General features: G+C 30.6%; 1 protein-coding gene across 3 annotated transcripts; it reads right to left on the reverse strand.

Annotated features, from left to right (window-relative positions):
• Positions 1-385: 385 nt before the first annotated feature.
• Positions 386-19137, reverse strand: LOC18609037 (uncharacterized). Of its 3 annotated transcripts, XM_018116374.2 has the most exons (13): positions 18744-19137; positions 18154-18263; positions 17945-18055; positions 17775-17832; positions 16076-16165; positions 5055-5149; positions 4759-4812; positions 4231-4368; positions 2568-2625; positions 2322-2436; positions 1181-1250; positions 981-1052; positions 386-796 (listed from the first exon to the last, which is right to left on the reverse strand). In XM_018116374.2, exons 1-13 carry the CDS (start codon positions 18901-18903, stop codon positions 680-682), a joined length of 1248 nt encoding a protein of 415 aa, XP_017971863.2. In that variant the 5' UTR covers positions 18904-19137; the 3' UTR covers positions 386-679. The 3 variants fall into 3 exon arrangements, with proteins under 3 accessions (XP_017971863.2, XP_017971864.2, XP_017971866.2); XM_018116375.2 differs by lacking the exon at positions 4759-4812; XM_018116377.2 differs by lacking the exon at positions 4231-4368.
• Between the last annotated feature and the right edge of the window lie 3677 nt (positions 19138-22814).

Raw genomic sequence — 22814 nt, forward strand, 5'->3', positions numbered from 1 at the left:
AGTGAAAATAATTTTGAAATAACCCATCATGCCCCTTGAAAATAGTATTTGTTCTTGGTTGCAAACTTCCTTTAATATGCCACGTAACCCACATAACCTATCATGTCCTTACTTCCTAAAATTGCCAAAATTGGATACATAACTGCCCTTTGAATCCATCTCTTGTTTCCGGCGAAAGTCTAAGTCCTTGAGGCTTTCAGGTTAGAAAGTTTGGAGACTTGTCAGCCGGGCGCTCAGGTTTGTGCTTCTTTATGTTCTGTAAGATTACATTACTTTTGCCTATTGGAAGGATAGTTATAGCCTTGAAAGATTGAGCAAGAAATTTATCCAATTGATATACCAACTAAAATAAGGTTATAAGTTGCAACTGATGCCATAAAGCTGATGAGCTAAATTAATAATCTTATGTCCTGCATCTTAGATCAATATGGGATAAATGAGCATCAAGAAACATAAACCAACATTTTCTACCAAAACAAACATCAGCCTTTCAAAAAAAAAAAAATAGTGTATCAGTTGCCCTTCAAAATTGAGAATGAGCTTGAATACCAATCTGAATTTGAACTTGCAAGCATATTGACCTTAATAACAAAATATTTACACAGTACAAAATAGAACCGATGAGAAAAATGAGGGGAAAACTTTAAAACAGAAATAGCTATTCTACTTCAAACAACGCTCACGGTTTATGTTGAGCGTAAATAGATGTGCGGATGGCTTGATGAGGAGGAAGAACTTTTCCATTCACAAGCACTTGCTCTACGAAATCCACGCGAATTGATTTGAACTGGTGATGCTGGAGTAATTCAAAAACAAAAAAACAAAAAACTCAATAAGAAATCAGATAATTCTGATGAGAGATCGACTATACACCAAGAATCCTTGAATTGTTTGGATAGCTAGATGATACACATATCATGAACAGGCTGCGGCTGCAGCATGTTTATAGTTTTCAGAGAATAAAATCTAGGAGAAAATACCTTTCCTCTCCAAGAAAAATCAACATGATGGAAATAAGGTTCCAACAATGTTAGTTGATCTCCTTCTTTAATCTGTGAACAGAGGTTTCATTAATTCTAACAAGCATCTCTGAATGACTGATAAGCAGAATCAAGTTAAAATTAAGAAAAAGGAAAAAAAGAAGACAGGGAGGGCATAAAGCAAGAGAGTCAACACTTACCGCATCATTACATATACCATATACTGACAGAACAAAGCAGCTTTGATTTGAATCGCATACCAAAAAGTATCTGCCAAAACCAAAACAAATTTAGCTCATATTTTGCCTAAGAACTCATCAGGCAGGATTGGAGGGGACAAACAAACTACTGATTTCGGTTGATGATGAAATTACAAGCAGCTAACGCTAAGATACAGATGCAGGATTCAGTGCCAATAAACAACAGATTTTACGAGCAAAAACATGCTGCTGCTGCCAACTCCTTCCCCCTCTTCCCTTTCTCTCACTCACGCATACGAAAATGAAAAGGAAAAACTTATATTGTGACCACAAGGAACTCTATATTATCTTTATTGTTTTAATAGACAAGAAATATTAACTTATCATATGATTATAAAAGGCAAAGTATCACTCTAGTACATGGTAAACAAGACAGCAACAAATGAGGAAAGAAGAACAAAAGGCAGATTCCTAAAATCTAATAAATCAATGAGATCAAAGAATGGTATAAAGAAATTAGAAGATGACGAAGTGAAAAGATACTTAGAATCATAAAATTTCATAGAAGAATGTACTCCATACTATCAAATGCTTCCTATTTCTTTCAACCAACAAATCCAAAAGGATAGAACAAATGGGGCTGGGCACTGAATTGAAACTTTAGCCCACCATGATTTAGTAGAAAGTAATTTCCCTTCACATAATTATGACATATTACTTGGCTAAAACAAGGGTAGACTCCACCTTGTTCCTGCATGTTTGCAATTGGAATTTTAAGCCACAGCAACTATTCTCTTTATGTGTAAAGACTTCAGAACCTTCCCCGTAATATCTATGATCTCTAAAGGCATCATTATCCTTATTTTAAATAGATCCCAACTGCAACTTATTTAATTTGGAAGCCCAATAGCAAATTAAGCTTGCACAAATATTGCAGACCATGCATGCTATTTACCAAAGTCGATCTTTTTAGGGCTTCTAAAAACACAGATGATCTACCGTGAGCTAGGATCCAAAACATTTCTACCGGGCTCAGAGACAAGCCATACAAGTAATATATGCAAGCATAAGATACTTTAAAAGCACTATGTATGGAAATTCAATAAATAGAACAAATACAACTGTCCAGTAGATTTCTTACAGGGGGGTGATATTCTCATGCTTAACAAACAACACCACTTTTCCCAGTACTGCAACTGCTTTATTTAGACCTTCTGACAGTACATCTAGAGTGGCCCTTTTGTACGAAGGGTTCACTAACACAAGAACATGACAATAAAAAGTACTCATTATATTCCAAAAATATTAATGATAATTAGTAAGTTAGGCTCACTTGAAATTAATGTGAACCAATGACAAAGCAAAGTAGAAGAATCAGGTTGCTTACAATTAACACGACTGATTGTTGATGAAAAAGAAGCAAGTCGTTTTGCCCTACCATGTCCCTGTAGAAACCCATTTATCACATCAACTCCATTGCAGTGGAAAATGATATTACACAACAAATGAGATTCACCACCAAACAATGTTAATCCTGCCGGTAACAAAACACAAGTTCTCTTTCATCATGTTATGACTCATTGAAAATACAAATTACACCATCTGTTTCACAACATAAGTTCGTGTCTAATTTCTTTCTATCAAAAGCAATTCAGGAATGTATGTTGCTTTATCGATGAGAAAGTGAAATGGAAAAGTAAAAAAAATCAAGGTACCAGGTTCACAAGATTAATTAAGGAAAAATATCCAAAGAACCCTGCACTATGAGTCAAAATCTTAGAAATCCTGTCTCCCTTTCCTCCTCTCTCTTCCAAGCACCAGATAAGTACATAAATAAAATTTGACAGCAAATTGTGTTTTTATTTTAGATACCACCTTCATTTGGCTTTTCTGATGAGGTTTGAAATGGAAAAGGCCATAAATGTGTTTACATGCTAAACTTAACAGAAAAGCTAAGCGAAGCATCATTGCAATTATTCATATACCAGGGGAGTATTTCTGAGGAGTGGACAAAAGAAGCTGACTTTGAAGGACTAAAATATTTAAAATTTTATTTAATCACTTTGACATAGTTTTTATGTTCAGTTGTTGAACTATTAAGACATTTAGGGTTTATATCTGGCATTCTATATTTCCCTCTAACTTTAGGGTGATACTGCAACCTATAAGTACTTATTTTATTTTCAAGTTCTATAAGTTGTTGGATTATGATAATTGAGATTTAAATTATTGACTGCTGAGATTTTACTGTTTGGTTCTCTCCATTTTTTCTACCAATGCTTCTTTCTCACTAATCATTTATTTGTTTGCTCTTTATCCCTTTCTCTCAGTTCTCCATTTGTCAGCCTCTTCCCTCACCTGTTCTGCATCACTCTCTCCTGCAATTAAAAATGCTGAAATAGACCTAGCTGCCCGGCCTCAAATGACACAGGTTAATTTATTAGAAATTGAGGATTGAAAAGAGGCAGGTTTTTTAAAAAAGAAAAGAAAAGAATATAGCTTTGCCCCTTATACCCTAGATTTATTTCAAAAGTAAACATAAATTTTTATTTTTCTTTTAGATGTTAAATATTTATGTATGTGTTTACAAGGAATTGTATGCAAGTCTGTATTTAACAATTTTAATGTTTGACGTTTATGCCGAAGATTATTTGAATATTAAAAGACAGAATATTCCACACATAATTATTTATTTTGACAGGAATTCACGCATAGTTATTTATATTTTATCCTCTCTTTTGTTGAATTTAAATGTGATTACTAATAATAGTTTCAATTGTTGAGAGGAATCCACATAGTTTTTATAACAAACTATTTTAAAATATGGCTTTAAAGTGGTAAATGAGCTCTTATAAAATTTCTCTTATTAAAAAAAAAAAATCTGGGTAACCTGGGGTGCATAAGGGGTAATTTTTCCCTACAGGACGAGTATGGAAAATGATTTACCAATATGAAGGCAAGTTAGTAACATCGCCATAACTAGTAGTTGAGGTCTTCAGGCATTTGCCCCTAACCATTCTATTGTCTTCTTAGAAAAGGAAATACATTACCCTCAGCAAATTCTCTAGCTTGTCGAGAAGATTAAGCATCTTTTCAACCTCCTCAGAAGCATTGAGACTTGGATCCTTTAAGGCAGCAGCTTCAAAGCCACTAAGAGCCCTATCATAATTCTCTAGATATTTGTTTACCTGAAAGCAGAAACTTCATAAAAAAATAAATAGGAGAAATGACATGCAGCATTTATTTCTCTTAAGTGGAAAAGAAAATCCTCTGTCAACCTTGTTTACTGCATTAAAGATAGTGAATATATTAAGATAGTGAGACATGTATCTAATCTGACAGGGAGTACTTTTCTAACCTATCAATCTTTGAAACAGAAAAGGGCGCAATATACCAATATCATATTACATATATAATGTAAAGAGACCAGGCTTTCTTCAGCCAAAATCCAGAAATGACATGACTATCAATGGCCAGGCATTCAGAGAGATCAGTAATCGTCATTTAAAAGCTAATTCTCAGCAAGTTTATCATTCAAAATACTCTCCAAGAAAAAAGTGATAAAGTAGTCAACTCACTGTTGCACAATTAAAATATAGGTCTGGATTTGACTTCATCCTTTCATCTTTCTCCTGGCACATGGCATTACTAATTAAACCACATTCCATAATAATAACATGAATAGATTACATGTTAAAATTTGTCCAACCTATAAAATAATACTGTATAAAAAATCATTATTGTCACTAAAACCCGCAATCATACAATAACCCTCTATAATTGAACAATCAACTAATGTACATTTAATGATTAGAATAAACTACTAACGATCATAAAATGTATTATGCAGCAAAGCTCTCATCCACCAACTTACAGCATTTTGGTACGCTTTTAAGGACTGCAGAAGCTTGCTATGATCCCATGCCCCAGTTACAAAAAAACTTGTCAGGCAAGCATTTCCCATGTTATCTGTCAAAGGAAAGTAATACATATTAAAGGAATCATAGTTTACAATTTAGATAGGCAAGAGTTAAAAGGTGTTAGTTTTAAATTGATTCTAATTTTGAAATGACAAAAACCACGATAAAAATTGCTTAAATAAGTTTTTATCTTAATTTCTTCATGTTCAAAAACCCCTAAGCAATTTGTTTTGAAATGTCAAGGTGTCTTACAACAAAAAGTAAAGGCAATACTTCTCGAATAATTAAATGTACAGGCAAGAATGACATTCTATAACAACATGCACACATGAGAAATATGGAAAAACCATGTATATACAAAGAGCTGCAGTTTAAGAAATTTAAAAATTATTTATGTTACCTATAATCTATTGAACCTCAAAAATAAGTGCTGTTGTTGGATGACAACACCAAAAAGTGATTTGTAAGACCAAAAACTGATTCAGTCAATGAAATTGACATAGTGCCCATTGGACCTGGCTTTTTTTTAGGCTATCTATCTCTTAAAGCAGAAGCCAAGCCAAAGATGATTTTGACAAGCTCTTAAAAGAAACAAAGCAGCATTTTTTTAAAAAAAAAAAAAGTTTTAGGAAAAGCTCCAAAGAGGAGTTTTTAAAAAACACACCAGCATTTTAGGAGTTTTTTTTTTTTGTTTCAAAATTACCCTCTTAGAAAATTCCCCATCTCTCTCTCTCTCTCTCTTTGCAAATCACGCCTCTCTTTGCCGTGAAAAGCCAGCTCTCTTATCCCACGTAAGGTAACTCTCTCTTCTCTCTTTTACATATAAGTTATGTTTATATAGAGATATATTCATATATATTTATGTATAATAATAGGTTTTTTACTGTCTGTACATAAATGTTCACGTTTTGTTTTATTTTTAAAGTTTTTTCTTTCAATCTGAGCATAACAATGAAGACCCATTTGCCCAAGTTAACTCTGTCACTTGGGCTTTTCACATGTTGTTGGGTTTATCATTAAGTCTTCCCATTAAGGTAAAACTAAATTTATTCTTTGCTTTCTTATTTTTGTGTTTTTCTTGGTTTCCTTTTTGTTATTGTTTGATTTTTGTTTTTTTTCTGTATGTATTGTGCTTTGTTTGTTGTACGTGATATTTATAGTTTAAGTTCTTGGTATGGTGATAAAGGGTTAAGGAAGTTGATTTTTTTTTTGGTTTAGCATTGTATTGGAATTACTGCTACTGGTATTTTCTTTTTGGTTTTGTGTTGGGTTGGTTTTGTTTTTGTTTTTGTTAGATTTTTTTGGAGTTTGAATGTTGTTTACTTTGGTTAAGATTGCTTTGTGTTTGGTGTTTAAGGTAAATGTGTTTTATGGGCAATTATGTTTTAATCTATTATGATATAAGATTGCTTTATTCTTCATTTTTGGCTCGAAAATGGATCTGGGGTCGGTTCCTTTAACAGCCTGATAGCTATTTCTATCATAGCTTCTTGGCTTTCTTTCTTCCTTTTCTTTTCCTTTTTTGGTTGGTATGGGTTGCTTTCCTAGAATTTGTTAAGCATTTTCTTCTTTTTTATAATCTTCGTCTTGAATAAATGCAATATTCAATATTTGAGCATATTTAAAATTTCTTTTTCTTTTTTTTCCTAAGTACTGTTTCATCTAGAAAAGAATTGCCACAATGGCCTATTGTTTATGGCGGGGGTGGAAAACTTATTTAGCATTAGTCATTGGATATATTCCAATCTTAATTGTTTTCTTTTTCTAATTCATAAAGGCATATAGAGCTGGCTCTTGTCTACTAGTAAAGAGATAAATGCATTAGATTTTATCATTGAATACACCCATCTTACTGGCATGAATGGTATTGATTGAAGGTGCACCCCAATTTCATTTTAAAATCACCCAAAACCAATAGTTTGAACGCCTCATCCTTTAGCTCTTACACTTATCTCCTTGATAGAAATCTTGAGTCATGTTGGATGATTTGTAAGTGATATATACTTGTGTGAATTTCAAGCATCTTCTGCCTTGTTATGCATCTTGGTTTAATTGTATTTGGTGTAATGCATATGTGGTCTTAATGATCAGTTCTTGAATAGTGATGATACAAGATTTATTGCTTTATACGTTTTGTTATAGTTTATGGATAGCCAAGAAATACCTCCACCTAATTATGAAAATTTAGAAAAAATCAAAACATAATTTAAGGTGGGATTTGGTCACTACCAAAATTTTACTTCAAGTTTGTACGGATGAGATTCATAAGTGTGGAAAATCAAAAATTTCATTCAGAACTAAAAGATGTGAAGTTATAATTGAGGAATTTAATACTCATACTAATAAAAACTACACCCAAAATCAATTGAAAAATAGACAAGATAGTCAAAGGAATGAATGGATTTTATGGAAACAATTGAAGAGAAAAGAAACAAGTTTGGGTTGGAACCATGAGACAGGAACCATTGAAACTGATGCTACATGGTGGGAAGCCAAAATAAAAGTAAGTACTTTAAATTTTATATGTTTCAGCTATTGTTAATTGTTTTACATATGCAAGTCGTTTAAAAGTTTCTTTGATGTTTGCATAGGCCAATTCAAAATATGCCAGCTTTTGGTATCACGGGTTGGAGCATATTAATGAATTGAAATTTATATTTGGGGATACAGTAGCCACCAGTCAAAATGCATAGACACCAGCGATGGGTGTACCAATTGAAGATACTGTCAAATCTACAAATCCAACTCCATTACATGACGATGCTGAATTTGATGCTGAAGAAATCACTTGTTATGAAGATGACAGCGTTATGATAAACACCCAAATCAAGAGGAAAAGAATGGTGCTAGAAGAAATGAGAAAAAAAGTGACAAAGGGTGAGGCAAAAACTAAGACTGCAGCAAGTTTGCAAAGAACATTGAAACGATTGTGTGAGACAACAAAAAGTCATAACGCAGTTGAAAGTGCTGATATTTCAATGTCATCGCAAGCCACAGGACAATATAGTATTCCAGAGTGCATTCGAGTAATGAAATCTCTACAAAATGAAGGGAGATTGAGTGCAGATGAATTTAATTTTACACTACAATCGATTAAAAAGGAAGAAAATAGATTTGAGTTTTGTTTCTTTTCCTGACTTAAGTGATAAGCTAAATTGGATTCAATATGAGCATAATCTATCAAAAAACTGTGGTGGGAGTAGTTGAGTAGTTTAGGATTTGATTGTTTATTTTAGGTTGATGTTGAACTTTAAACTACTTTCTTTTTGTATTTGTGTTACTTGTTATATTTATTTGAATTGTTATTTGTACTATTTGATTTTTTTGAAATCATGTTTGTTTTTTTAGTTAATATATTTAGATTTCAACTTATGTATTTTGATATTGTCAAACAGATGTCTTCCAATGAAGTCAAAGCATCAATACAAATTGTAAAAAGAAGAAAATGTACAAGGGTTTATCAAAACATGTATGGAGGAGTTGCTATTGCAATTGTATATCATATGAAATACTTAATAAAACAAGAAAATAGATTCAATTATTCTGATGGATGGAATTGGGTACGTGAAACTTTACAAACTCCGGGTGAAATTTATAGAATGTTTAGGATGAAATCGCACGCTATATTGCAACTTACAGATACATTGATGAATAAGGGATGGTTACATCCATCTAAAGACATGACAACATTAGAGATGGTCACTATATTTCTTGGGATTTGTACACACAGTGAAACATATTGTAATGTTCAAAATAAATTTGAAAAATCGAGAGAGACAGTAAGTAGGGAGTTCGGTGAAGTATTCGATAATTTATGTTTACTAGCCAATGAAATTGTCAAGGCTCCAAATTTTCAATTTGCAGAAGTTCCATTCAAAATTAAAAATGATCGTAGATATTGGTCTCATTTTCAAGGGTGCATTGGTGCTATAGATGGATCACGTGTTCCTGCTATCCCTTCAGCAAATGATCAAATTTGTTTTATTGGTCGAAAGGAATATCCAACACACGTCATGTTAGTGTGTAATTTTGACATGTTATTCACTCTTATGGTTGTTGGTTGGCTTGGCACTGCACATGACACCTATATCTTTTCAACTATGCTTGAAAAAATGAAAAGCGTGTTCCCTCACCCACCAAAAGGTGTAACTTATAATTTTTATGATAAAAAGTTTGTCATTCTATTTATTTTTCTCTTGAATTTTTTTAATAAACTAATATTGAAACCTTTTAAATTTTTTCTTAGGTAAATATTATGTACTGGATGCTGGTTATCCTAACATCAAAGGGTATCTAGCACCTTATAAAGGTGAAAGATATCACATTCCTGATTTTAGAAGTTGCAGTCAGCAAAAGATGTAGAAGAAACATTCAATCATCCACATTCTTCATTAAGAAATGTAATTGAATGAACAATTGGAATTTGAAAGAATAGGTGGCATATTTTACGTGATATGAAGCCATTTCCATTGATAAAACAGGAAAAAGTTATTGTTGCAATGACGACACTTCATAACTACATTAGACAATGTGGTTTTATAGATGAGGAGTTTGACAGATGTGATCGTAATCCTAATTATATTCCTAAGAGTTAAGAAAAAAGAAGTAATGATGAAGCAATGGGTTCATATACTTATAGAAGAACATTGGATAATAGTTATATGGGTAGAGTTTGCAACCAAATAACGATTACATTGATGGAAAATAGAAATCGTTGATTTATGAGTTATTTATAAATTATGTGTATTTTAAGATTTATTATTAATTATAAACTTTATGTTATATAAAAATGCTTTTTGTATAAGTTATTTATTAAATACCCTTTAGGTAATTTTAACCACAATTAAAGCTTATATAAGTTGTTTTGCCAAACAGCATATATAAAAAAGAGCACATAAAAAGTAAATTTACAAAATGGATTTAGCTTAATTTTCGAAGTTATAATTTTTCATGAGAGCTTCATAACAGCTTTTAAACTAAAAAAAAGACAAGCCAAACAAGCTCATAGTAAAGTTTAAACAAGTTTTTTTGAGAATGAAATTTAAATTTCAAATGGACAAGAGAGAGGAGAGAGAAACAGAGAAAAGGACAAAAGATTTGGAGTCTACTAATTCCATGTTTGTCTTTTTCACTTTCCATCAAAATTTCAAATATTTCACCCAGTATTGTTTCAACAGAATTTCAAATATTCAAAATTTGGTTGTTTACCTGAAGTAATTGCAAATGGATAACTTAGAAATTCTAACTTCAACTAAAATCCTACATAGGTTTACCACATCCAAATTTTTTCTATCTCTAAAACCAAACATTACCATCATTGTTTTCTTCACAATTTGCATAAAGTTACACATAGCCTCTCAAACATGATCCTAAAAACTTGCACAGCCTTTTTCACATCCCAATTATATAAGCCACCCTCTCATCATCTGCTAAAAAAGCATCAAATGCATGACCAACCATACTTGTAATGCAGACCAGTTCTAGAATTTTAGGAGACTCTTAGAATCAATTTCAAGCTTCATAGAGTGAAACATGATGAATGAAAGTTGAAATGGTGGAAAAGATTTGATATTTCCTTGGTTGAGTAAAATATAAGGCAAAGCTGTAAATCACAGCATTTCTCCTTCACTTTATCAATCCAATTTTGATGGATCAAAGTCTGTGTTACTAGAATATAAAACCCCCCAACCATTTCAACCTCCACTTCTCTGTCCCACATATTAGAAAAAAAAAAAGAGCTTCATACTCTAATTTTCCATCTTCCTCACTTTCTAATTCCACAAATACAGCCTGAAAGAAAATCAAGCTAACATCACTGAAGTTTATTTGTTTATGTTAGTAGGTTGCATTTTATCAAGTGATCAAATGTTATCAAAAATTAGATTAGACATTAAAGAGATTCAAAATTTTAATTTGTCAAGCAAAAAAATGTACGTCTAAACCAAATGTTTCAATTGTCTATTTCTGTAGTCAATAATCAGCTGAGACAAGATAGAAAACCTTAAAGGGACACATACTACTTACAAGTAGATGATTATTTATGTAGGATTTGCATATGTTGAAGGGTATTCTAGTACTACAAATAATTTTCTCCAAAGCGTTTGTAGAAAAACAAATAGTTGAACATGTTGGTATAAAGAAATTTTTGTAGGTAATCAAATAATCTTCAGGTTTTCTTCAGTACTATGATCTTTTTTTCATTAAGAAATTGTCGGTATTTCTCCTTGCGTTTACAATAAGAGTCAAGTTACTACTCATAAGTGAGATTAGGAAACTATAATTGAAAAGGCTAATGGTCAAATTAACAACTTCAAATTGGGAGCTCAAATTTATCAATCACTGTTTTTCAGTGCAATATTACCACTGTTCATTGTTTTTAAGTCACCACTTGACCCATAAGAATGTTGACTTTTAAAAGGATTATGTTATTTAAAGTAAAAAATTTTAGAAGTAGCAAAATTTGATTAAGTTAAACATATGAAAAGGTGATATGTCACAAAAATAAAAAAAAATTAATTATTGCTTCCTTTTTTTATATTTTTGTGAAAAGAAAATAAAATAGGAAAACAAAGCCATCCTCTCAAATTGCAAACTTCAAACTAGACCTGGCAATTTTGTATATGACACGGTAACACGAGAACACGACATGAGATTTAAGCGTATTTAGGTTTAAGCTAATCATGCTGACATGATTAAGACATGAATAAATTGTGTATTAACCATATCAAACCCGCTTAAACCGTTTAAAACACAATTAGTTAATCGTGTTATCATATATCTGTATAATCCGTAACAAATTTATTACCCATTTATTTAATTGTGTTCACGTATGGTGTAGACATGTTTAGCTCACAGTTAAAACACATTCATTGATCCATATAAATACTAATATTTTTATAATGATTAAGATTTCTTGATATTGAATTTTATTATATTTGATATATATTATGATATTTATAATTTTTTGTTGTAAATTTGAATAATCAAATTATATTTTAATTGTACATATTTTAATGCAATCGCTTTAATCTTGTTAATCATATCAATCATTTGTTAAGCATATCAATCGTGTTAATTGTGTAAACTGGTTATAAATCATATAAATTTTAATTGTGTTAATTCTGTCATTTTGTATAAAATTTACCTTAACACATTTAATAAACATGTTAGTTATATCATGTCGTGTTACATATTTATTAAACGTATCCGTATATGTGTTTAAGATCTTAACACAATTAATTAATCATTTTGTGTTTGTGTTTACTCGTATATCTATTAATATTTTATGGACACGGAAACACGAATTGCCAGATCTAGTTAAAACCAAACAATGCTAATTGAACTTTTTCAATGTTTATATTTATTATCATAGTTGGAATTTATCAAAAAAAAAAATATGTTTTCTCCCATGTCTACAAATAATGGCAAAATAAATATAATCTTTGCAAGATATTCTTTTCCCATCCAGGTTTGATGTCAGGTGATGAAGGATGAAAGTATACTAATTGAGGGATTAAGTTATCAAGAACTCAATTTTATATTTAGTCTATTTTCAAGTTATTTTACATCATTTAATGTTTTACTAATTTCCAAGTATTATGGCAATAGAGTTATATTTGGTCTTTTGAAGCTATGGGATTTAGCTTATAAATATTTGTCATTTTACGTTTTGGATGATAGATTGAGATTTTTAAATACTAGATTATTGTGATGTTCTGCCACTATTGATTCCTTTGTTTTTTCTCGTCGAAATCTTTCTACCTCCCCACTTATTTCCTCCATTTCTACCTTTCTGCTTTTGTCAATCTTTGATTGTCCCTTTAAATTTCTATTTTCCGTATGTTTCGCAGACCTGACAATTCATGTTTCTAGGTCTTAACCGTGTTATGTAAACATAAGATAATAACAGTTATTCAGATAAACACAAACACTACACAATTAATTAAATTTGTTAGAATCTTAAACACATACACGAATACGTTAAATAAACATGTAACACAACACAACAAGGTTAACATGTTTATTAAATGTGTCAAGTTAAATTTTACACGACACAACACAATTAACACAATTAAAATTTATACGAATATCTCATTTTCACGATTAACACGATTTATACGATTAACACACGATTGATACGATTAACTTGATTAAAATGATTAGCTTAAAATATGTACAAGTAAAATATAATTCTATTATCAAATTTACAACTAAAAATTATAAATATCATAATTTTTATCACACATAATAGAATTCAATATCAATAAATCTTAATCATTATAAAAATATTAGTATTTATATGGATCAATAAATTGATTTAAACAGTGTATTAAACATGTCTACACAACACGAGAACATAATTAATAAACGAACGGGTCATGGGTTTATGGTTACACGATAACACGATTAACTAATTGTCTTAGACGTGTCTTAGGTGCATTAAGCGAGTTTGGCATGGTTAAGACATGATTTATTCATGTCTTGATCGTGTCGACACGATTAATTAAATAGTGTCTTAACCATGTCAACATGATTAATACACGAAACACCATTAGTCTAAACCCAAACACGCTTAAATTTGTGTCATTTTGCCGTGTCGTATACAAAATTACCTAGTCTATCCGCATACTTACTATACATCAATTTAGTATCAAACCTCACAAGAGTTTTCACTATCAATCTATTCTTTTCTATATCAAAAACAAAAAATCTAACCTAATTTGTTCAGAGTGAAAAAAAAAAAAAACAAAATTCAGTTCCGTCTATATAAAAAAATTGAATGAAGAAAAAAAATTTTCACCATCGTCTAGTTTGATTACCAATTAGTCCCTGCCACAAGCTTCACCGATTAAAAACCAAGCAAAGAGCCACCCTTATTAGTCCAATCATTCACCAAAAACGAAGGTAAAAAAAAGGAACCTAACTCAAAGTTATATTTATGATTATCCAGCCATCAAAAAGTGAAACGACAACCATAGATCTAGTTGTGATTGTTCCACTTGTAAAATCAGGTCATCGGCAGCCATCACACTTGCCCGCATGTGCCTGTTCAAGGTCACAGCTACCCTACTTCACAGGCCCACGCTCCAACAGCAATCCTAATTTGCAAACATCATTTGAAATGTCAATTGCCACATCAGCATCAATGCGTGAGTGACACATCAGCAATTTTTTTGGCAAATCCTCCTTCCATGATAATTTGGAGGTCCTAAATCCATTTTTGAGGCCCATTTTATGAGATTTGGCCTCCAAAGGTTAAATTTTTGAAGTTCAATTTATGAATTCTTTGGCTTTGGGGATGCAATGATCACTCTGAATTGGATGACTTACTTTATTTGAGAGATAGATATGGTGTTCAAAGTCTTTGTTCTTTAGAATTTTATAAGAATTGTTTTCTCAAAAAATATATATGCCATAGGGAAAAATTGTCAAAGGAATGAAAATCTTTATATGAGCAAAGGTTGCAAGAAAACATGGTTTTATGGTCTGCATATTAGTCTTGTGATTTTCCGGACAGTAAGTATCAATTTGAGGATGAGATTATTAATTAAAAGTGTAAGGTTATTGTAAAGCAGATTCAAGAGGTTCTGGAAAGCAAAAAACCAATTTTAGAACCAGTTGTTGACATCATTAAGGGAAAACAGGGGAATACCATTCTAGACTCACTTGTTGACATCATTGAGGAAAAGGAGACTGTAATTGTAAAGCTCGAGGAGCAACAAGTGCAACATCATCAGCCACTTGAAGAACTATAAGTACAACATAATTTTGAAACTGACAGGGTTGAGAGCATAGAGGTTGGGCTTGAATGTTTACAGATTGATTTGATGTAGTTCAAGCAAATAAGGAATTTGTGAGGTTCTACCAAGTGGAAATTCTTCTGTTAACTTCATTTTTCCAATTACGGTGATTAAGCCCATTGTTGTTGATGATAGTTCTTCCATAGACTTCATCATTCCAAGTATGCTAAACAATGAGGTAAAAGTTGCTTTGTTGAAGATGTTTGTGCCACCATTTGACACTGCTGTTCATGGATCTTGCTGGAAATTTCTTCTACTTCGGTTTTTCAAAAGTCAGGGTCAAGTTTTGTCCAATATATGGGATGAAGGATGAAAATAAGTTGAGGGATTAAGTTATCTAGGATTTAGTTTTATATTTTATGGTAAGTTTTACATATATTTAGGTTATTTTATATTAACTGCTCCCTCCGTTCCAATTGAATGTCCACTTTCTTAATGGAAAAAAGTTTCAAAATAAGATACTGTGTTCTTTGCTTTATAACTATTGCCCTTAAAAGTTGTACAAACTAGAAGAACCCACCTAAAGTTAGTATTAACATGGAAGTGTTTTCTACTTTGGGAAAGTGGACATTATTTTGATACAGCCTATAATAGTATGATGGACATTCAATTTGAACTGGAAAGAGTAGTATCTTACTTAATTTCCCAAGTATTAGGTTTTTGGGGTTATATTTGGTCTTTTTCAAGTTTAGGGTTTAGTTTATAAATATTTACATTATTTTAGATTTTGATTAGTTATTCATGATGAATATTTGAGATTTTAAGATATTGAGTATTTTGATTTTCTCCCCGATTAATTCTCTCTGGTTTTCTCCCTTACGTCTTCTATTCTCAACCTATTGCCCTTATTTCTCCGTAATTGCTTATGTCTATCTATGATTTTCCCTCCAAATTTCTATATTCTATCTGTTTCCCTTGTTCTATATTACAATAATTGTACCAAAAAAACATAGTAGAGTGGTAACATTCTACCAAAAAAGTAGAGGGGTAAATTTAGAGCCTAATATAGTAGAATGAAAAATTTAACCATTATCCCTAAATAAACTAAATGAAATTTAAAGTCAAGAGAAGAGCAAATCCGCTGCACATTCTGTTTTCAAATCGTACTTAAGGATGATAAAAGTTGGATATGCTACAAGCAGTTTAAAGCACGATAGCGTTCATAGGAATCTTACACCAAGAATTTCCATCCTTGACATCCAAAGATATAGCTTCCTTGGCATGTTGAATGCTCTCCTCAACCATTTGTGATTGATTCTCAGCACCTAATAAAGGAAGAAAACTTTTGTAAGAAATAACAACACACATTTATTCATGTTCAAGCTACAAATATGCTCTTGAAAAAGAGAAAATATATTGCTTTGGCAGCTGGTAATACAATTTTCTAAATCTGGTTCTTCTTTTCTCTTTCTTTTATTTTTTCCGTGAGGAGGAACACAGGGTAGTTTCTTGTTATGTTCAACTACATAAAACAGATAATTTCATTATCCTGATAGCCAACGATGAGCTAGCACAATAGTATTGAACTTCCACTTTAGAGTAAGCATTAGCTTTTTTAAAGCACTAAAAGTGTGTTTGGATGAGGAATTTTGAAATGAAGAATTTTAGAATGCATCAATTTAAAATAATAGTACTTATTATTACATTGTTTGGATAAGCAATTTTTAGAATGAAATTTGGAATATTGGAATTTGATGAAATAAAGCAATAAGAGACAGAAAAAAAAATGAAGAAATATATGCAATATGGTTGTCACTAGATTTGTAAAAATGTATAGATATTACTAATAATATGATAAAGTCAAGAGATATATTTAAAAATGAATTTATGTAGTAAGAGTTAAAGAGAGTAAAATTCATTAAAAAATGAAAAATATTAAATGTTAACATCTTACTAAAAATCAAAGGAATTATAAAATAAGGAATTTTGACCTTCAAAATTCCTCTATGTTCCAAAATTTAAAAAATTCCAACTTTTCTTTTGCCAAACATGATAATTTTACTCTAGAATTTTGAAATTCTCTCTAAAAATGAAATCTCTCCTTGAAATCCATCATCCAAATGCACTGTAAAGTAAATATAAGCTCAGGTCAAAGTTTCACCGCACTTTACACTTATTCCAATCTTTTCCTTTCCTTGCAACTCAAAAAACAAATGAAATGATTAATTTAGACAAGTTAAGACAAAATGTGCCAAAGATTGCACACAGGAAGTACAGAAGCAAGCATTAAAAATGGAGAAATATCAGGACCTAAAAGTATTGGTGATTGGCTCTTCAATAGTTGCCTAATTTTAAACTGCCACTGACAAAACAAAAATGTGACGGCCCATCAGTTAAATGAGTATAACAAATGCCTTCACTGAAATCCAAAATTTTATTGAATACGTAGTTATGCAAGATTTAAGGAAATTGTTGAATGTGCTAGCAGTAGATTTCACCGCTCTCAGAATGCAATGTCTTTTAGACAGGGATAAAGAATTAAAAGCAACCAAGAAAGGCAAACAAAACACAGAGAAATCCTATTAACTGATACTAATATCTTGCATTAGTAATTTGTTCATCAGATCAAACAGGTTCATTTTTCCCTCGTTTAGAAATTTAATACTTTTCCCTAATTTCTTGTGACCATAAGTTCATTTTTGGAACAGCAAGTTTGCCAATGTGTTTTCCTCGCTTGTCTTGCTTGTCAAGCTCAGTACATTACTAAGCATTCCAACTGCACTTTAACATATGATTAATTGTCTATCGCTAATCCCCAAAAGGCTGAAAATTTTAAGTTGAAGAACATATTGGCTGGCTTCTTAACTCCATAAGCATCTGAAAACCATGCACAACCGAATAACCAGAATTTGAGGGGGGGGGGGGGGTCGTTACCTTGAGCCATTTTTCTTTCCAGCATTGATAGTTGGCAAAGTATATTCTTATTCGCGCCCTGTATGAGACAAAATCAGTATATATAATTAATTGAAATGAACATATAAAGAGAGCATGATAACTAAAATAACTATGCACTTAAAAGTGAAAAATCTAATGTGGGTGAGAACCTTGCTTAGTGCAAGATTAAAACAGTTCTTTGCTGAAGGTAAATCTCCCTTCTTCCAAATGCAGTTACCCAAACAAAGCCAAGCATCTGCAAGAGATGGATTCAACTTAACCTGGAGCCGAAATTATCAGATTAAAAACATAAGCCTTATTCCAAGTCCAAGAATTAAAGCAAGCCAGGCAAGCCAAACAACATTCTGTTCTTGCTTACTGCTTTTGAGAGGTGATCCTCTGCTTCCTTCCGATAGTCAGGCACTACATCTAATATCTTCCCTCTTAAATACTCATATGTTGCACGCTCCACAGGTAATTTTCTTTGCTCTGCAGCAAAAATGTTTAGTTTAATGTTTCACGAGTGATGAAGATTGCTATAAGTATAAGATAAAATTAAGAATTGGGTAGTGACAATTGCTAAAAAAATTTCTGTTCCATTGTTGCTTGTTCAATTGCATGGTGTCATGCCATGTCAGCAGATGATTACCAATATGATCAAAACATAAACAAGCCCCTCTCTAAAAATGCATACATATATGCATATACTTTAGTAATGTTAATCTACTAGTGCTGCAAAGATTTCGTTGAGCAAACTTCAACCAGGAGGAAAGAATGGTGTTTCAATTTTCTGGCTATTCTGAAACACATAAGCTTTAAATCCACAATTTCCTATCGCATACATAAAGGTAGAGAGCTAACCAATCTGCTTCCAACAAAAAGAAGAAAAGACCAGAGTTTTCGATTGTATTTTTACTTGAACCGCGGAAAAAAATGAAACGGGTATGATTCAGAATTATTGGAAAATACCAGGAGGAATAGAATCGAGGAGCTTGAGAGCGAGATCGGATTCTTGTTGCAATTTAGAGGTTTTATCATCTGGATTTTGTGGGAAAAAAGTGTCCCTAAGCTCGTACAAATCATCCGCTGCTTTTCTGGCTTTTCCCCATGTATCCACTTCTTCTGCCATGTTTCTTCTTCGGCAGTTACTGACTAAAAATGCGAACTCAGAAGCCGACAAAGAGATTGGATTCACGAGACAGAGAGAGGGAGCCAGGGGAGGAGGTCGGCAAAATGAAATCAGAAGCTCAAACCAGGGCTTTACAACAGCATGTTGGGTTGGGGGAATGGAATAGCCATTCCCTTATTCCCAATCTTTTTAAACACTTTGCGGTTGTAAGGAATACCCATTCCAGCAGGAGTGCTATCAAAGGGAAGGACAATAAATACCTTCATTAATTATAAGAAAGCTAAATACTCAAATTAGTCTCTAAATTATATAAAAATAACCAATTAAATTCTTATCTTTTTATTATATTTAAATAAATTTTTAAATTTTATTTTAAATTAAATAAATCTCTTTCTCTAACTGTTGACTTAACTAACAAATTTAAAAAAGAAGGTTAAATTTTATCTTTATAACCTTGTGTAGGAGATTATAAGGAGTGCTTGTTCAAGGTAGAGAAGTTTAACTTTGATTTAAGAAGAATATCTTTTCAATATATGGGATATGCTAATCATCAATATCAGGTTTTGAATTCTTATTCTTATCATTTCATAAACAAGTTTCCAACTATGAAGTAATAAGAAGGGGATAGATTAACTAGAAAGAGAAGGGCTTTTTCTAAGGATGGATCTTCTTGCTCTAAATTTCAAATGATTATTTATTGAGATAGAATATAATTAAGAGTTTTGGAAAAAGAGTTTGGAAAATTATTTAGTGAGACAGGAGATAATGAAGAGGGGTGTTACAAATTTAAAGGAGTAAAAGCAACAATTTCACTTTGAGAACGATTATTATTTCTCTTTAGTATGAAAATTAATATAAGTTTATATAGATAAAATAAAATAACACATCAACATGCCACGTGGCACATGATATGTCATAAAATTGCCAATTATACCTTTGATTAATGAAAATTAGTCAATAATTAGTGAATGTGGTTTATTTGGTTAAAAATAAAAGTTTAAGGGTTTATTTGAACACAATAAAAGGATAGGACTTAATTAATTTTTTTAGTATAATTCAAGAACTTATTTGAGTATTTAGCCTTTTAAAAATTGTCATATTATATAAATGGCAATTATTCATTTTTGACAATTTCTTTCTCTCTATCCAACTGCCTCTCTCCTTATTTTACTAAATTAAAATGAATTTCAAATTAAAATAAATTTAAAATACAAAATTTTAATTTTAATTATAAACTAATCGAGTTCATTTTAATCTAACTTTCTAGTTTAAATTCACTATTCTTCAAAATAAATATTTAAATCCTTGTTATTTCCTTAACTTGCTGAGCTAGAGGAGGGTAAAACTTCTAAAAACAAAATCTAACCTCTCGAGAGAAAACAAAATCTATTGAAAAAGCTAAAACCAATGCTAGAAATCAAAGGTTTGGAAACCTAAAGTTGGAAAATGTTACCTTTGATAGTTAAAAATCCAAAACTGAGCTCTAATTTTCAAAAATGGTGATTTTGGTGAACTAGTATAAGAGACAAGGGCGGTTCAATAATTTCAAAAGTCTAAAGCTAAATATTCAAATAAGGTTTTTTATATTGAAATTAAGAAAATAATGCCTTTTTTTATTGAAATTAAGGAAAAAATAGCAAATGAGGAAAGAAGAATTCATTAGTAGATATCATAAATTGAGAAAAAAACAATAATTGGTTTTATATATAGGAAGAAAAATAACTGTTGAAAATCATTAAATACATATTATCATTAGTTGATTAGAAATAGAATAAATAGTTGAGAATTAATAGCATTATGGGAATTGATAAATGATAAAATATTGAGATTTATTAAGCACATAATTAGAGAAGTGAGAGAATATGTAATTTTTATTAATTATTTTGACTATTACATATTTTTAATGAAAAATGAGATAAATAGTTGAGAATTAATATGGATCTAGGAGGTGAGAGAAAATAGATATTTATTAGACATGAGAGGATAGGATAAGTATATATTTTATTAATTATCTTAATTTTTGTATATTTTTAATATAATTAGTTATATTATTATGAAATTATGGGACTCATGAAAATTTGGTATCTAAAACAAAGGCTTTGGTGGCTTTATGCTATAGCCGACCCTGGTAAGGGAGGGTTGAAAGTTAAGAAGAAAAGTGAAAATAGGCAGTAGAGATTGACAGGAGTGAAAAACATACCTATAAAGAAAATATTTTGGGGAGAAAATACTATTTTATGTGTAAACAGCGACAAGTAGCGATACTTTTGAAAAGGTATTGATAGTTGCGTTTTTGGGTTTCAAGTATCTATACTTATTCATCAAAATCTTTTTAAAAGCTTTCAGGGTATGAAGTGTCAATACTTGTTCATTAGGTATTGAAACTTCAGATCTAGAATGTAAAATGTTATTTGAAAACTCATTACTCCGACCCACATCTGTCTCTAGTAAACACATGTTTGTAAACTTGAAATCTAGGCTTTTCTAAAAGAAATTTTCAAGATCTTTAAATTAAAAATATGTTTAAATTGCTCACTAAGTGAGAATTTTACTTAAATATTCTATATCTAAAGTGTGGGATTTCACAGTAAAACAATGAAATTAATTATTTGGAAAATTCTCCAAAGATGCAACTTTAGGTTATATAAAGTCAAGGATACTATGTAGTTTGTTAAGTAAATAAATCAATCTATAAGTAATAAAAAACAACAAAAACAAAAAAATGATTATTTGATCATTTTTAAGAGATAATTGTCCATAATAAAGTTTTTAAAACAAAGTTATGTAATCAATTGAATAGTAATTGAATTAGAAAAAGTAAATGAATAAATTAAAAATCAATCTACAACTAGGGAATACCCTTGTTATGTAGCCGGATTTATAATGGATGAACATTTTGCTGTAGTAATATTATGATTTTTTTTTAAAATTTTTTATTCATATTCATTTTGTAAAATTTTATCAATATTTGATAGTAAAATTAGATTCCATCACAGTAGAATTTTTATGTATTGGCATATTTTATGTCTTTTTATTTTTTTTCTCTTTTCTTAAAATTAATTTTTAAGTGCTTTTTTTGTAAACACTTTATATAATTTTTTTTTTAAATTCTCCAACATTTGGGTAGAATTTTAAAAAAAATTCTCTCAATTAAAACAAAACTAGCACTCATAACTTCCTTGAAATTCCATCATTGAAGGCTTTTTTTTACATTTACATAATTAAAATAAAATGCCTATGACTCAATCAAATAAATATCAAGATGCAATTTTTAATTTACAAAATGTTTTATTTATTTTATTTAATATTTTAAATTAATAATTATTTAGAAATAAACCTTTGTATAAAAATAATTTTGAGATTACTCCCAACACTTTTGCAAGATCCTAGAATTAATTTCACTTTGAAAATTTTAAGAAAATTACCACTTTTAAGTTTCCTAAAAATTTCCTTTTTAAAAGGTTTATTCTAAATATTTATGATTTTTTAATTTAATTAATTTTTTTACAAATTTTATTATTCCTAATTAGCATTTTTTGAAATAAATTCGTAAGTTAATTTATTTACATAAAAAATAAAAAATAAAGAAATGATTAAGAAATTTTTATATTTTATTATTTATATAATTTTTGAAATAATTTTCCAAGTTTAAATATGTGCATGAAAGAAAACTAAATAAACAAATAAATAAAAATGAAAATAGAAACAAAGAAAGAATCAAAATAAAACAAAATAAATGAAATAGTCTAGAAAAATAAAAAAGTAAAAATGAGTCAAAGATATACCTAAATGGGTTTAAAACCTAAATCAAATGTCACAGCCCAATTCCCAGGTCATGACTGGCGCAAAGACCCAATAGGCGTGGCCCACTGAACCCAAACAAGCCTTTTTATGAAAACTTGTTTATTAGA

Source organism: Theobroma cacao, chromosome 2 (genome assembly GCF_053813885.1).
Source record: "Theobroma cacao isolate CCN51 chromosome 2, ASM5381388v1, whole genome shotgun sequence".
NCBI lineage: Eukaryota > Viridiplantae > Streptophyta > Magnoliopsida > Malvales > Malvaceae > Theobroma > Theobroma cacao.